This window comes from Hoplias malabaricus, chromosome Y (genome assembly GCF_029633855.1).
Source record: "Hoplias malabaricus isolate fHopMal1 chromosome Y, fHopMal1.hap1, whole genome shotgun sequence".
NCBI lineage: Eukaryota > Metazoa > Chordata > Actinopteri > Characiformes > Erythrinidae > Hoplias > Hoplias malabaricus.
The window spans coordinates 7158312-7172380 of record NC_089820.1 but is presented as its reverse complement, the minus strand read 5'-3'; the positions used below and the strand labels follow the sequence as shown (position 1 = coordinate 7172380).

Below are 14069 nucleotides of genomic sequence, written 5' to 3'. Positions count from 1 at the left end.
GAGAAATTTAAATCATAGAAATATTAATAGAACCAGACATTCTCCCGTAAAATAAATTGAGTAGACTGCCCAAGTCTTTGTTAATGCCTAAAAACTGATTTGATTTTTAGAAGCTATTTGTGGCAGAGTGTTACATGGAGGGCAATAGAAAGCAAAATGGTCCCCATCACCACTGTGGAGTAGTTAGTCAAGGAACCATTTTACATCTAGCCACTCAATGATATATATTACATAACATTTTAAATAACCACTAAATTATGCAATATTTTATAAGGAATGGAATTCTCCTTCAGAGGATTGTATCAGGCCCTGAAGGTGGCACAAAGGGAAAGTCAAACAATTTTAAAAATCTCCACACGGTTTATCTGCAAATGTAGATCTTCACACAATCTGAGACAAAGGAAAATCCATTGTTTTTTTTTGTGTGTTTTTTTTTCTTTGCTACTGTCTAAGAGTGTAACTTTTACTGAAAGTCTTCTGCAGCTGTTATATGCTCATGGCACATTTTTGATAGACAGCTGTACAGTGGTTAATTAGAAAATGTACCAGAACTACTGGTCAAATTGCTATGGTTCATGAAAAATTGACATTCAAAATCTTTACACCCAAGTTTGGTACCGGTTTTGTCACAGGAGGCTGAATTATTGTTACGTAAAATATTTCTATTGTATGATATTGTACACAATATGAACTTCTTTAGCAGCTGGAAATGATGGAGCACTTCACATTTTAGCAGCGTAATTAAAAGTGAATTTAATTGATTTTCCAATCTCAATTTAAAATTAAATGGTTCAGATGTAAACAAAGACACCGAATGATTCAATACGTTTTAGAGACAGATGTCTGGTTCCATTTAACATCAGTGTGTACAGTTCTGAAAATGATCTAGAATGGAACATTTCACAACAAACCATAATACTCGTAATACCTTTGTTTATATCTGAACAATTTAATCATGCAGGGGGAAGAAAAAAAAATCTGTGGCAATCCCATTAATCTTTTTAAAGTCTGATGCACTGGTTCATTAATCCCTGTAAAACATGAGAAAATGCATGAGTTATCAAAATAAACACAATCTGATATAGCATATTTGGTTCCTAGTGGTGGGTTGTAACCAATTACATTTACTCAAGTAATTAAAACACTGACTGCTCTGCAGTATGTTCACAATGCTTAAAATATATTAAAAAGCAAAGGAAACTACTTTTTTTCCTAAACTCAGGTTTATCTTTTTAAATTTAGCTCTTTGTTTAAATTATGTATTGTCGCCGTGTTGCTTTATGATTGAGTTGACCAAATTTATCAGAAATGTGATACACATTTCAAGTCCTGTTCCAATAGATGGCAGACAGAATATGAAGAAATTCCACTACATACAATACTCAACAATTAAGTACATTTGAGCTGCTACTTTTGAATTTTGTATTTTTACTGCAGTTACGAACAGTACTTTTACTTGACTATGCATTTTTGTAACTCCCCTACAAATACCACCATTGAAGAGTAGACAGGTGACTGCTTGAAAAATTATTGGGGCTTCCCTCCTTCATTTAAAAACAGTCCGTTTTCAGAGCCTGCCATTCCAGTTTACTAGGGCGCACTTTGTTTGGGTTGGACTGTTCCCAGCAGCACACACAGAGGACTTTGGCCAAATGTGGACAGTTCCTGGGCTACTCCTCAGCTCTGAGTCCAGCTTTGCTTCTGATTCGCTCATAGAAGAGCAGATACGCACTTGAGGAGAGTGCCTCCTGGAGGCTGGCCTTCCTCACTGCATCATCAGAAACCCACAGCCACTGGGGACTGAAGGACAATGGGCTGCGGGTGGATGGTGGTCCTCTCCGGTAAGTGATGAAATGACCCGAGTGCATGTCCCCATGATGCACCAGGACAGCAGTCAACCGGAACAGATACTCAGAGGAACTGCAGGAAAGAGGAACACATTTCAGGCACATTTCAAAGCATCCAATGCCAAATGTATTGTTTTTAATATTTCAAAATTAGTCATATATTGTAATTATAACTGAAAATATAAATTAAACTATAATTTTTAAAAAATGTTTATTATTTTTACATTCCAACAAATGTATAAAATTGCATGTAACATATATTTCCAATACAGTTTGCCCACTCCCACCCTACCCATCGCATTCTACCCAAGCAGTGCCATCAATAAAGTCCACAGAAGAAGAAACGACACATGAACAATCCCCAAAAAAATAAAATGAAACGAAAAATACAGAGCAGAGCCAGCATAAAAGTAAATAAAATTGCAGGTCAATAAGTATAGTATTCATTAGAAACATTTACATGAATAAATATTTCATATGTCACTTACATGTATAGTCCTGGACTTTAGATATGTGATAATATCTCCCCAATATTTATTAAACACGTTAGATGTTTTCTTTATATTAAAAAGGATTCTCTCTGGTGGGATATAGGAAGACAACTCTTCCAGCCACAAAGAGAAACTAGGAGGTTCAGATGATTTCTTTTTTATAGGGATAACATTTTTTGGCAGCCAGGAGTGCCAACTTAATAAATCATATTATCAAAGGTAATAAATAAATCATCTTAATAAAGGTTTACTCCTCTTCAATCTTGTAATACAGATTCATCTCCTAGCAAGATAAGTCTAGATAGCAGAGGTATTAAACTTTAATAATTAAAAAAATAATAATTAAAGATAAATTCTTCAATTCATGTGCATGCCAAGCTACAGAAATTCCAGAAATAGCACAGAGCCTCAAATAAAGCATAATGGCACAGTGGAACTGGACATGGTCATTTACAGCCTGTAACACTGTCCTTGATTGTTCACTGGATTTAAAGAAAGAAAAAAAAAACAAAAAAACAACCAGGGAAAAAACAGTTTCCGAAGAAAAAAACTCAAAATAAAAGGAAATAAAAACAAGACACATCCATCTGTGTGTTTTCTGAGGCTGTGGTCAGCCTGACTCAAAGCATATTGGCAACATTTCTCTGTTGCTATATTTCACAGGCTCAGGAGGACTGCTCTGGAACCATACTTCAAATTATTCATATTTTAACAGACAGAATAATGTATTCTTTGGCCCTGCTGTATTTATTGGATAAACCATGACTCTGTCTGTCATAGCCATAGCAATGAGGGAACCGCAATGCCCCCAGTGATGACGAATCCTTGATTACCATCCAATCTGGTGGAAACCTGGGTTGGTTTGTTGGACAGCACCAAGGTTTCAAGAATCCTGAACGGATCTGGTTGAAGAACTAGAGTTCTTTGGGTGGAAAAAGGACTGTCTATCAACTGATAAAGAACACTAATGTGATTTTACTACTACTAATGATTTTAGGACACCATTGCATATCCAAAAATTTTAACAGCTGATTTGAGCTTCTATTGAGATTAAAAAAATCACAAACAGCAGTTGTGCAGTAAAACAGATTTGTTACCTGTAATCAGTTGTGAGGTTGAGCTGAGGACTGAGTCCAGGAGAGTGGATAAAGACAGAGGAGAATGCTCCATTTGTGAGTGGCTTGTTGTTGTTGTGGTGCTCTGGATCTCAAAAAAACAAAACAAAACAAACAAACAAAAAAAAGAAACCCACAAAGTACAGTACACCATTTAAAAAAATTAAAGTTCAATTTACAGTTAATGTTATATTACCCTGTAATTAAAGAAGCAATTTGTTATTTTACCACCAAAATGTAACAATTCATTCATTGTCAGTAACTGCTTATCCAGTTCAGGGTTGCAGTGGGTCCGGAGCCTACCCGGAATCACTGGGTGCAAGGCAGGAGCACACCCTGGAGTGGACACCAGTCCTTTGCAGGGAGACACACACTCACACATTCACTCTCACACTCACACCTATGGACACTTTGGAGTTGCCAATCCACCTACCAACGTGTGTTTTTGGACTGTGGGAGAAAACCGGAGCACCCGGAGGAAACCCACACGGACACGGGGAGAGCACACCAACTCCTTACAGACAGTCACCGGGAGTGAGGCTTGAAACCACAACCCCAGGTTGGTGGAGCGGTGTGACAGTGACACTACCTGCTGTTCCACCGTGCTACCAAAAATGTAACAATATTCAGGCAATATTGTAAAAGTCAAATAAGATGAAGAGCAGGTCCCCTACATATGGGTGGGAAATTCTGAAACATAATGAAAAATAGTTGGCAGAACAATGGCTGTTTACTATTGTGAAAAAAAAATACTGTGCAAATTATTTTTCTTTCTGAACAATTGCTTTAAAAAAACAAGTGATGCCAAAAACATAAAAACATCTTGTCCTTTACCAACTCCATTGGCAATGGTATGGCTGAGTGTGTCCACTGCTGTGTCTGTGCTGTTGGGTTTATTGACCCTGCTGGGCTTCTGTAACCTCTGAGCTGCACTGCAGTGCTTATAATGGTCCATACTCAGATACTCAGAGAACTGAACATGCTCCTGCCTCTTTATGGGAGATCCCTCAGGGGACCAAGTAAGTCTCTGAAGATGAATGCACAAGCACTGGGGCAGCTGAAAGAAAATAAATAAATAAATAAATAAATAAATAAATAAAAACTCTCTCAGACATATACATACATAATATAATCAGCATTTTCCAGGAGTGCTAATCAGGACTGTTTCCCAAAAGCATCTTACAACAAAGAAGATTCTGATGATAGAGTGAGCATGAACACTCTCTCTACATGTAGAGATGATCTTAACATATTATAAGATAAGATATGTTTGGGAAACTGGCCTAGGCTACGCTTTCTTCTCCTCATTATTAACCAATAATTGTAATGACACACTGTGGCCTAAATGTTTTTTTGTGGGGTAAAATGTCCAATAGTTGCTTCAAATAATGCCATGTCCTAAATAAGGAAAAGCTATATTTTCATCCAAAAGAACCTACATAAAATTCCATCTTAATAGTTCAAAATATTGATCACCATCTAAAGGCCTTCGAAACTTTCTGGAAGAAAATTCTGGAATACTTTAAAACTTTTAACATAACTAAGTTCAACAACAGCAGAAATATTTTATAAATAGCAGAAATGTAGTGGAAATATACAAAAATATAATTATGATTAAATTTATTGACATGTTCCAAACGTACATCATACCAGAAGAGGGTAGATGGACTGAATAATACAGAGGAAGTACTGAATGTTTTGTAAACGTTACTAAACAGTACCCAGTGCTCATTTCTTTTCTTGTTTAAAATAAGTGCATGCCAATTACGTAAGAAAGGAAAGTACAGATTTAGTAACTGTCCAGACAAGACAGAATTAATCTCCAGACACTGGAGCATTTAAAAGGAGGTAAACAAACAGTCACACAGTTGGCATTGTGCACACAGAATAGTAAAGTACTAGAGGAATGTCCACCTTTCCTAGTTTAAGCTGCTTAATGAATGTCGTTCTCTGGCTCTCAGGGATCTGTCCATTCACCAGATCTCCAGCCTGTGTCTGTATACAAACAAACAAATATTAAAAACTACATTCACACTAAAACATTTAAAAAATTCACACTTTTTTTCAAAAATACATATTTTGTAAAAATCTTCAACAAGGCAACTGTCCAGGTCTTGAGTACTCACCCCCAAAAAAATTACCAAATAAAATAAATAAATAAATATAAATTCAGGGACTAAAGGGACTATTTCTCAGGACGTGTTGACAAATATGTGTTGTTGATATGCTGATATGTTGGATTTAATGACGTTGTTATGTTTAATGACATGTTGCAATACATTTTCAAGACAAAATGCCAAGGACACACTGTTAAGGTGTCCCAGGATGTGTTGCCAAGGACATGTTGTTAATGACAACTGTCCAGTTCAGGAGTACTTACTGACAGAAACACACAAACAGGTAAATCACCTTGGTGCAGTTCTCACACTCCACCTCTTTTATGGTTTCTGAAGATATAAAATGCTGAAGACACTGATCCAGAGTAACTGGACGACCCTGGACAACAAACAACAGCCATATTAACTAAACCAAACTATCTAAATGTGGCAAACTAATCTATATACACTTATCTTTACACACATGTACACATGAATGTAAATCCAATTTCAGTACATTTTTTGCATCATGTAGTAGATAAAAATGTGTGCTTTGTTGTGAAATGCCCTTTAATATATACCTTATCAAGAAATTGTTTAACTCACCCAGTGAACTGCAGGTATGGACAGTGAAAGGCTGTCGAACGAATCATAACGAACAGGACTCTACAACAAATAATAGTGCAAGATTATTAACCAGTTATAAAGAAATTTTCAAAGTCATTAAAAATCATTCATTCATTATCTGTAACCGCTTATCCAGTTCAGGGTCACGTTGGGTCCGGAGCCACCCTGGAAGGGGTGACAGTCCTTTGATTAAAATATTTATATTTAGCAAAATTTCCCAAAAAATTGGCATACTTTCTAAAAAAGCAAAACTTAAAAACTGCAATTTGTTAAATTGCTCAAACTTTTATTTATTTGAAATGAGCGCAAAAAAATATTTTCTGCGTTTCCACTGGAAAGCTCAATTGTATTTTGTAAATATAAAAAAACTAAATTATGTGATTCCTGCTACATGCTCAAAACATTGTAACAGAGGTGAATTAATACAGAAAAGATACATAAGTAACATTTCTGGAAGGTGCCAGCAGTATAAAGGCGTATAAAAGGAACATCCACCAAAGGATTAGTCTTTGCAGACAAGGCTGTGTTGTTGTTGGACATTTTGCCAGTTATTTCAAAGAAAACACAAAATGTAGGTCTTTCACCATCTACAGTTCATAATATCATAAAAAGATTCAGGGAGTCAGGGGAAATCTCAGTGTGAAACAGCCAAGGGCTGCAACAGCTGCTGAATGTGGGTGAGCTCCCAGCCCTCCAGTGGTATTGTTTGAGAAACTGTCATGCTATCATGAAGGACATAGTCACCTGGGCTCAGGAGTACTCTGGAAAATCACTGTCACTTAACACTGCCACTGCTGCATCAAGAAATGCAACATGAAACTGTATTATGCAAAGCCATATATTAATTTTGAAAGTAAACATTGGCATATACTCCAGGCCCAAAACCACCAGAGATAGAAGACTTGGAAACCATTCAAAATCTTACCAATAAAAAAGTGCAAAAGCCAGCGTTTGTGATGTCTTGGGGATACATCACTGCCTGTGCATTGGTGATCTGCAGATACACTATACTGCCAAAAGTATTCACTCACCCATCCAAATGATTGAAATCACTATTCCAATCACTTCCATGGACACAGATGTATAAAATCAAACACGTAGGCATCCAGACCTCTCCTACAAACATTGTACAAAAAAAATGGGTCGCTCTCAGGAACTCAGTGAATTCCAGCATGGTACCATTATAGGATGTACCACCTGTGCACCCGTGACATTACCTCACTACTGGCCTTCAGATTAGCTCAAGAGCTGTGTGTAGAGAGCTTCAAGGAATGGGTTTCCATTGCCGAGCACCTGCATCCAAGCCTTACATCACAGAGTGCAATGTAAAGTGTCAGATGCAGTGGTGTAAAGCACACCGCCATTAGACTCTAGAGCAGTGGAGACAAATTCTATGGAGTGACGAATGACAGTTCTTCGTCTGGCAATCCAATGGATGAGTCTGTGTTTGGCAGTTGCCAAGAGAACGGTACTTGTTTGACAGTATTGTGCCAACTGTAAAGTTTGGAGGGAGGATTGTGGTGTGGGGTTGTTTTTCAGGAGTTGGGTTTGTCCCCTTAGTTCCAGTGAAACTCTTACTGCTTCAGCATACCAAGAGATTTTGGACAATTTTATGTTCCCAACTTTGTGAGAAAAGTTTGGGGATGGCCCCTTCCTGTTTCAACATGACTGCGCACCAGTGAACAAAGCAAGGTCTGTAAAGACATGGATGAGCGAGTTTGGTGTGGGAGAACTTGACTGGCTTGCACAGAGTCCTGATCTCAAACCAAGAGAACACCTTTGGGATGAATTAGACCGGAGAATGTGAGCCAGGCCCTATATTGTTTAGAAACTGTCCCAAATTTTGTGAAAATGAGGTATGTACTTGAATAAAAAAATGAAAACTGCTGTATTCTTTGAGAATATGTGCTGTGTAAAAAAAACCTGTCGTTCACAGCGTTTGCAGGCCATGTAACTGGTCAGACGTCCATGAAAAGGGTGCCGAGTTCTCCACAGACTTGGGATTGGGTGCAGAGGCCCTAAGACACAAGGAAATATTTTTTTAAAAAATCACTTAAGAAACATGTGGTGTCAATGATGCACATCAGTGAATACCACTGCTGACAGAACACTTTGTTAAATGTGACTGAGTGAATGTGTGCTTGACCACAAAAAATGCAAAATTATTTTGCCATTTGTTCTCAATTTTCCATTGCCTTTTAGTTACATAAGCCTTATGGCTCCACTTTATGTAATGAACTGATATTATATATACACAATTTACAATGTAAAAATTAGTCCAATAGTCACCTCTACTCCGACAGCTTATTGTTTTTTCAGTGGATTCTGAAGACTTCTGTAATGACAAGCATGAGGAATTACAGACAAATGATAGAAATTTGTTTCTGACACAAAATCACAGACCACTGAAGATGTTGTCATTCTGTTGTGTGCCTTGCCCATATATGGAATTCCAAGTCTCAGTGAGATTCTTTTATAAAAAAACTTAACAGAATTTTTTAAAGTCCTAGAATTCATAATATGGGCTTGACTACAGAATGACACACCATTTCAGTAATAAATGTCTTTGTGTGTTTATGTCTCACCTCCAGTGTCTCCATATCAAAGAGGTGAGTGACTTTGGGTTGCCTGTCTCGCTCCTCTTCCAGAGAGGATGTGAGGACATGGAAGAGCTCATGAGCATCCTGAGAAAGGAATTATATTAATTAATTAATTAATTAATGAGTAAATAAATAACACAACCAGTACATTCTCCTCTGTGAAATATGTTTACAGAAACAACAGGAAGCAAACATCACAAGTATTTAAAGTGATAGTGACTTAAATATTTACACTTTGATAAAGTGAAAATATTTAATGTCTTCTCTGTATATTTTACCTCACAATAAGTCATCTTAAAAAAGATGGGGAAATTCTAGAAATAAATAGGGATATAGGCCCCTTCTTTCCACAGGAGGCAGCTCATTCCAGTGAAGAGCACACAAATGTAGCTCTGACCTCACATCCCTAACACATTTTAAGAGTCTGTGTTAATTTATGCTGGTCATCGTGAGTCAAAACTCAGACTGCTGCAATTGATTTTGGAAAAGAAGAGGCACTTATTTTGGCCCCGTTGTCCCAACAAAATGCACCTGTGCAGCATCCTGATCACTAACGTTTTTGTGTATGAAAGAGTAATGCAAACTACTCAAACAAAAGAGCATTTTACTCTCACAGCATTTAAAGTAGTATACTAGAAAATAAGCAAGGTCAACACACCAAAAATATCAAGCTAACAGTGTGTCCACTGATGAAAAGCTAAAGGACAAAGAACACAAAAAGTGCGGCAACAGATGAGTTACTGTCTCTGACTTTACATCTTCAAGGTGGACCAGCAAGGTAGGTGTCCCTAAAAAATCTCCAGCAGCCCTACTATATATGACCATCTAGTACCAGAACAACACACACTAACACACCACCACATCAGTGTTACTGCAAAGCAGAGAAAGACCCACAAGGCAAATGAATACTGCTCTCTGGTGGTCCTGACCACTGAAGAACAGGATAAATGGGTGCGTATAAAGTATGCAGAGCAACAGAAGGAGCACAGTCTGTAATTGTAGAACCATAAAGGGCTTCTGTATGGTCAGTGGAGCAGAGAGAATGGACAATGTGTGTGGAAACAATAGGGTGATCACAATATTATAGCTGATCGGTGTATTGTAATCAGAGCTTTGTATCAGAGAATGCATGCAAATATTAAAAAGACTCTTAAAACATTTGTATATTGCTGTATCTGAAGAGTAAAACACAATTCACCTGTTCCTCAAAGGAGCTAATATGCCATCTGTGCAAACGAAGAGCTTCTAAAAGGCATCCTGCGTCTAGCACATCATCTTCCGTTGGCTCCTGACTCGACAGAGCTGCACAGTATAAAGGGAAGACAAAGTAGGGAGGAATTAAATGGCCTGTATATTAAAATTGTCTAGTATTTCCACACTGACATCCACGTAAAATGTATTTTTTTATGCATAAACCAGTCATAATTCAGACACTGCTTTTGGATTTGTGGGTCTTTTGAAAAGCTGCCTGACAGCCATGAAAAGCGTAACGCTTAATCATTTTCCCATATGTTCCTCCCTAATAACTCTACTGCAGGCTGAACTGGCCAGGTTAAACTGCTGTAGGCTGTGCACAAGAAAACACAATCAGAGACCGGTGATTTTCGTAGCATACATGCTGTATATTGTGTATATGGAATATTGTGTCTATTAAAAAAAGAAAGAAAAATGTTCAGTATAAACATCTAAAAAAAACAGCAAGAAATATGCTTCTCCATTATACAGGCCCCTTTAACTAATGATAAAATTTAGAGACAGACATCCAAACAAAGATAGGCTGCCAAACCGGTTCAGACAGACAGGCTGTACCTTTAAGCAGCTGTAGGACTGTTCTAGATAACAGAGTGTCCATCTCAGTGCTGGTTAGACTGATACTGCTCTTTTTCGTAAAGTCCTCCAGCCACCGAATGAAGGATGGACATGCAGCTAAACCCTGGAGAAGAGAGTTCATGAAGCAAGTGTTTCCAAGGTTCAAGAGCCCAGGAACAGTTCCTAAAGAAAACACCAAAACACTCACATTTACTGTTGACTCATTTCAGATGGAACAGAAAACTCCAAGAAGCAGGAGAATAGGAAATAGGGAGAGTGAGAGGATGAGAGAGAGGAGATATGGGGAAGACAGAGTATGGAAGAAGGCAAGAGAGAGCAAGAGAGAAACTCTGTGGGGGGGGGGACTTAGACTCAAGGAAAGGAAACCATGTTGGAGCAAAAAAAGAAATGAGCTCCACTCATTGTCTTCGTTGTTTACCTCTCCTCTTCTTCTTCCTGTCTGTGATTGGACCCCAAAGCACATAAACCCCAGCGGCCATGGCAGCGGCAATCCCACCAATCACGCCCCAGTTCTTCATCATCTTACTCCTGCAGACATTGAGAAATGCTTCATTATGTACGATTCACCCTCAAAGTCAGATTCAGTAGCTAAGTGGCAAAATCAGCCCGTTTCAACTCACCTATTAATAAGACTGAGTAAAATGGGTGTATTAACCAAAACATTGTCTCTTTCTGCTGCAGCGTCTGCTCTCTAAGGAAGCCTTTGTATTACACGTTGGAACCTTACTGTGAAGATCTGATTGAGACTTCCACAGCATTCATGAAATATGGTGCTGATTGTGGATGTTTAATTCTGGATGAAACACACCACACCAACTCATTCAAATTGTATTTGCCCAGCCAAATGCTAGGGACTTTATCTATTTCTAATTTTTAAGGGACCATTCTGGAGTGAACTACAATGCAAAGGCTCTAAAAACAGAAAAATAAATCTAAAGTGAGGAAAAAGCTAAATGAAGCAGAAATACGTGAGAATTTCACTACATACCTCTGTTAGACAGAAAAGCCATGGCAGCTAGGATAAACTACTATAAGTAAAAACAAATAACGTTAAACTAATTTATAACGCAGTGCATTTCTTCTGTAGTGTTGTTATATTCACATAAATATAAGGATTAACGTTTAAATCCCAAATAAACCACTTTAAAACAATCTGGTGCTATATGCGACTTGACAAAGCCTAAGTAAATTCAAGAGGATATAAATAAAAAACAAAGGCACTGTTATTTGTACTAAGCGACTTAATTTTAGAGATTTCCGCTCCACCTTAAATTGTCTATTAGTTACAGTATCATTTAAGGCGGAACGGAAAATTCCAAACAAGAAGCTAACGAATGAGAAAGCTCGCATGTTAAAAGGTTTACCATTGTAAAACAAGTAGCTTAAGCGCTTTGAATGCTGTTAATCGTCTTCTGATATACGAACCTGGCAGAAGAACCCGTGCTTAAAAAGTCGCGAAGCAATTCGTCGGAGGCCTGGTGTCTACACCACGGCATTTTTTACACAGAACGGAACTGTAAACTGTGCACTTGTTGTTCTACGGACGTTTTTTGGATGCGTTCCAATCGCGCACTTCATCTGTAGAGTGTGCACTTCTTAGTGAGGACGTCTAGTGTGTGTAAAAATTATACACAGTTTATCACAGAAACTGAGCTAAGGACATTGAGATTCGGGTAGAGATAAAAATGACTTGTACCACTTTTCTTCTCGTAAAAATTAGAAGCGGGTCAGTTTGACTCGAAAACCATACAAGGATTAAGAAAATTCTACCATGATAGGGAATACAAATACCACAGATTGAATTTCAGACTCGCAGACTCCCCTTTTCATCCATTTCCCAAAGGTAAGCTCATCAGTCTAACTCTACCCTTTCACCAGGGGACTGATGTGAAGGAATGGAAGGAAAATGGGAGGAGCATCTCTTTCTTTCTCCTGGGTGACAGTACACTGGCACTCAATGGGAACAACACATCTCGTACAGGCCTGAGGCACTTTTTGGTTCATTCAGAACCAGTGATGCACTCTGGCCCCAACACTGAGCACAACACTGGGAGAAAGAGGCAGATTGGCACACATTTAAATTTTGTAAGATAGCGGTTCCTATCAAAAGACCAGGATTCTCATTGATGGCAAAGAACAACAACAACAAAAGGACAGATATTTAAAACAATTTTTTACCACAATAGAGAAAACTAGTTCCACAGAATAAGTATCAGAGCATACTTCTCTTTTCAACCATTTCCGAAAAGCTGAGTTCATCAGTCTGACCCTACTCTTTCTCCAGGGGAGTGGTGTGGTGTTCCCTATTTGGGGGAAAACAAATTCTCCTTGATATCTTTTGGAAAACCTTATTCTCGCTCAGCCTTGAGACACCTTCTACTCCATATAGAAACAGTGATGCACTCTGGCAGAGAGTGAGGCAAATTTGGGCTGGCCAACTAGCATTTCCAGCTACAATGGATTGAGCATATCTGCAGTGGGTAATTCCACTGGCCCTGCCTACACTAGGTTAAGCTTAAGGCGTGCAGGCAGAAGGCTCACGCAAAGTGAATATTTATTTGAATTTAATAAGATAGTGGTTCCAAATTACCAGGATTCTCAATAATGGTGAAGAAAAAAAAATACTTAAGAAAATTTTGCCACGATAGAAGTTCCACACAATAAGTATCTGCAGAGAACGCAGACTTCTCTTTTCAACCATTTCCCAAAAGCTGAGTTCATCGGTTTGACCCTACTTTCCCTCCAGGGGACTGGTATGGTGTTTCCAGATTGGGGGGGGGGGACCTTATTCTCCTTGATGTCTTTAGGAAAACATTCTCACTCAGGCTTGAAACACCTTCTGGTCCGTACTGAACAAGTGATGCACTCTGGCCCAGAGTGGGCAGAGAATTAGGCAAATTTGAGCAGGCCAGCTAGCCTCTCTACAGTGGATGGAGCCTACCTGCAGTGGGTAATCCCACGGGCCCTGACCACACTGGGTAGAATTTAAGGCATGCAGGGAGAAGGCTCACCCAAAGTGAAAGTTCAGGTGACCTCAGCACCACCCACACTGGGAGAAAGCGGTAAACTGGTCCACATCCAAATTTAATAAGACACAGTTTCCTATCAAATGACTAGGGTTCTCAATGACAGTAAAGAAAAGAAAAGAAAAAAAAGACAGGTATTTAATGAGGACATTAAAACGTGTACTTTAATACATGCAAGTATTTTTGATAAATTCTGGACTTGATATGCTTTGCTATGTTATAAACAAAAAAAAAAGTTTAAACTCACACTGTTTTTTTTCAGAATTAGCAATTTTTATGCTGGTTGTTTTGTTAAACCATTGTCCTTTCACAACAACCACAGAATAACATTAGCAAGAAAAAATAACACAGTACCCAAGAGTATGGGATGTCACCAATACACTTGATCTCATCTATTTAACCAGTAAAACAGTGGTTTTGAATAAAGCTCCAACCAC

General features: G+C 38.3%; 1 protein-coding gene across 7 annotated transcripts; it reads right to left on the bottom strand.

The window, feature by feature from the left end:
* Positions 1–369: 369 nt before the first annotated feature.
* On the bottom strand, positions 370–12850 carry LOC136679364 (ubiquitin carboxyl-terminal hydrolase 30-like). Of its 7 annotated transcripts, none has more exons than XM_066657846.1 (13): positions 12830–12850; positions 11025–11134; positions 10586–10768; positions 9975–10078; positions 8762–8860; positions 8466–8511; positions 8100–8194; positions 6156–6215; positions 5863–5949; positions 5368–5448; positions 4288–4510; positions 3436–3544; positions 370–1920 (listed from the first exon to the last, which is right to left on the bottom strand). In XM_066657846.1, the coding sequence occupies exons 2-13, from the start codon at positions 11125–11127 to the stop codon at positions 1671–1673; spliced, it is 1440 nt and encodes a 479-aa protein (XP_066513943.1). In that variant the 5' UTR covers positions 11128–11134; positions 12830–12850; the 3' UTR covers positions 370–1670. The 7 variants fall into 7 exon arrangements, with proteins under 7 accessions (XP_066513943.1, XP_066513945.1, XP_066513939.1 ...); XM_066657848.1 differs by lacking the exon at positions 12830–12850 and adding an exon at positions 12398–12417; XM_066657842.1 differs by lacking the exon at positions 12830–12850 and adding an exon at positions 12032–12167.
* Between the last annotated feature and the right edge of the window lie 1219 nt (positions 12851–14069).

Excerpts from the sequence above, each read along its gene's own strand:
- LOC136679364 (XM_066657842.1), bottom strand. The coding sequence starts at position 12,102 with ATGCCGTGGTGTAGACACCAGGCCTCCGACGAATTGCTTCGCGACTTT. Across the intron at positions 6,216-8,099 it reads GCAAACGCTGTGAACGACAG|AGTCCTGTTCGTTATGATTC; the intron begins GTTTTTTTTACA and ends TATTTGTTGTAG. Across the intron at positions 4,511-5,367 it reads AGCAGCTTAAACTAGGAAAG|CTGCCCCAGTGCTTGTGCAT; the intron begins GTGGACATTCCT and ends ATTTTCTTTCAG.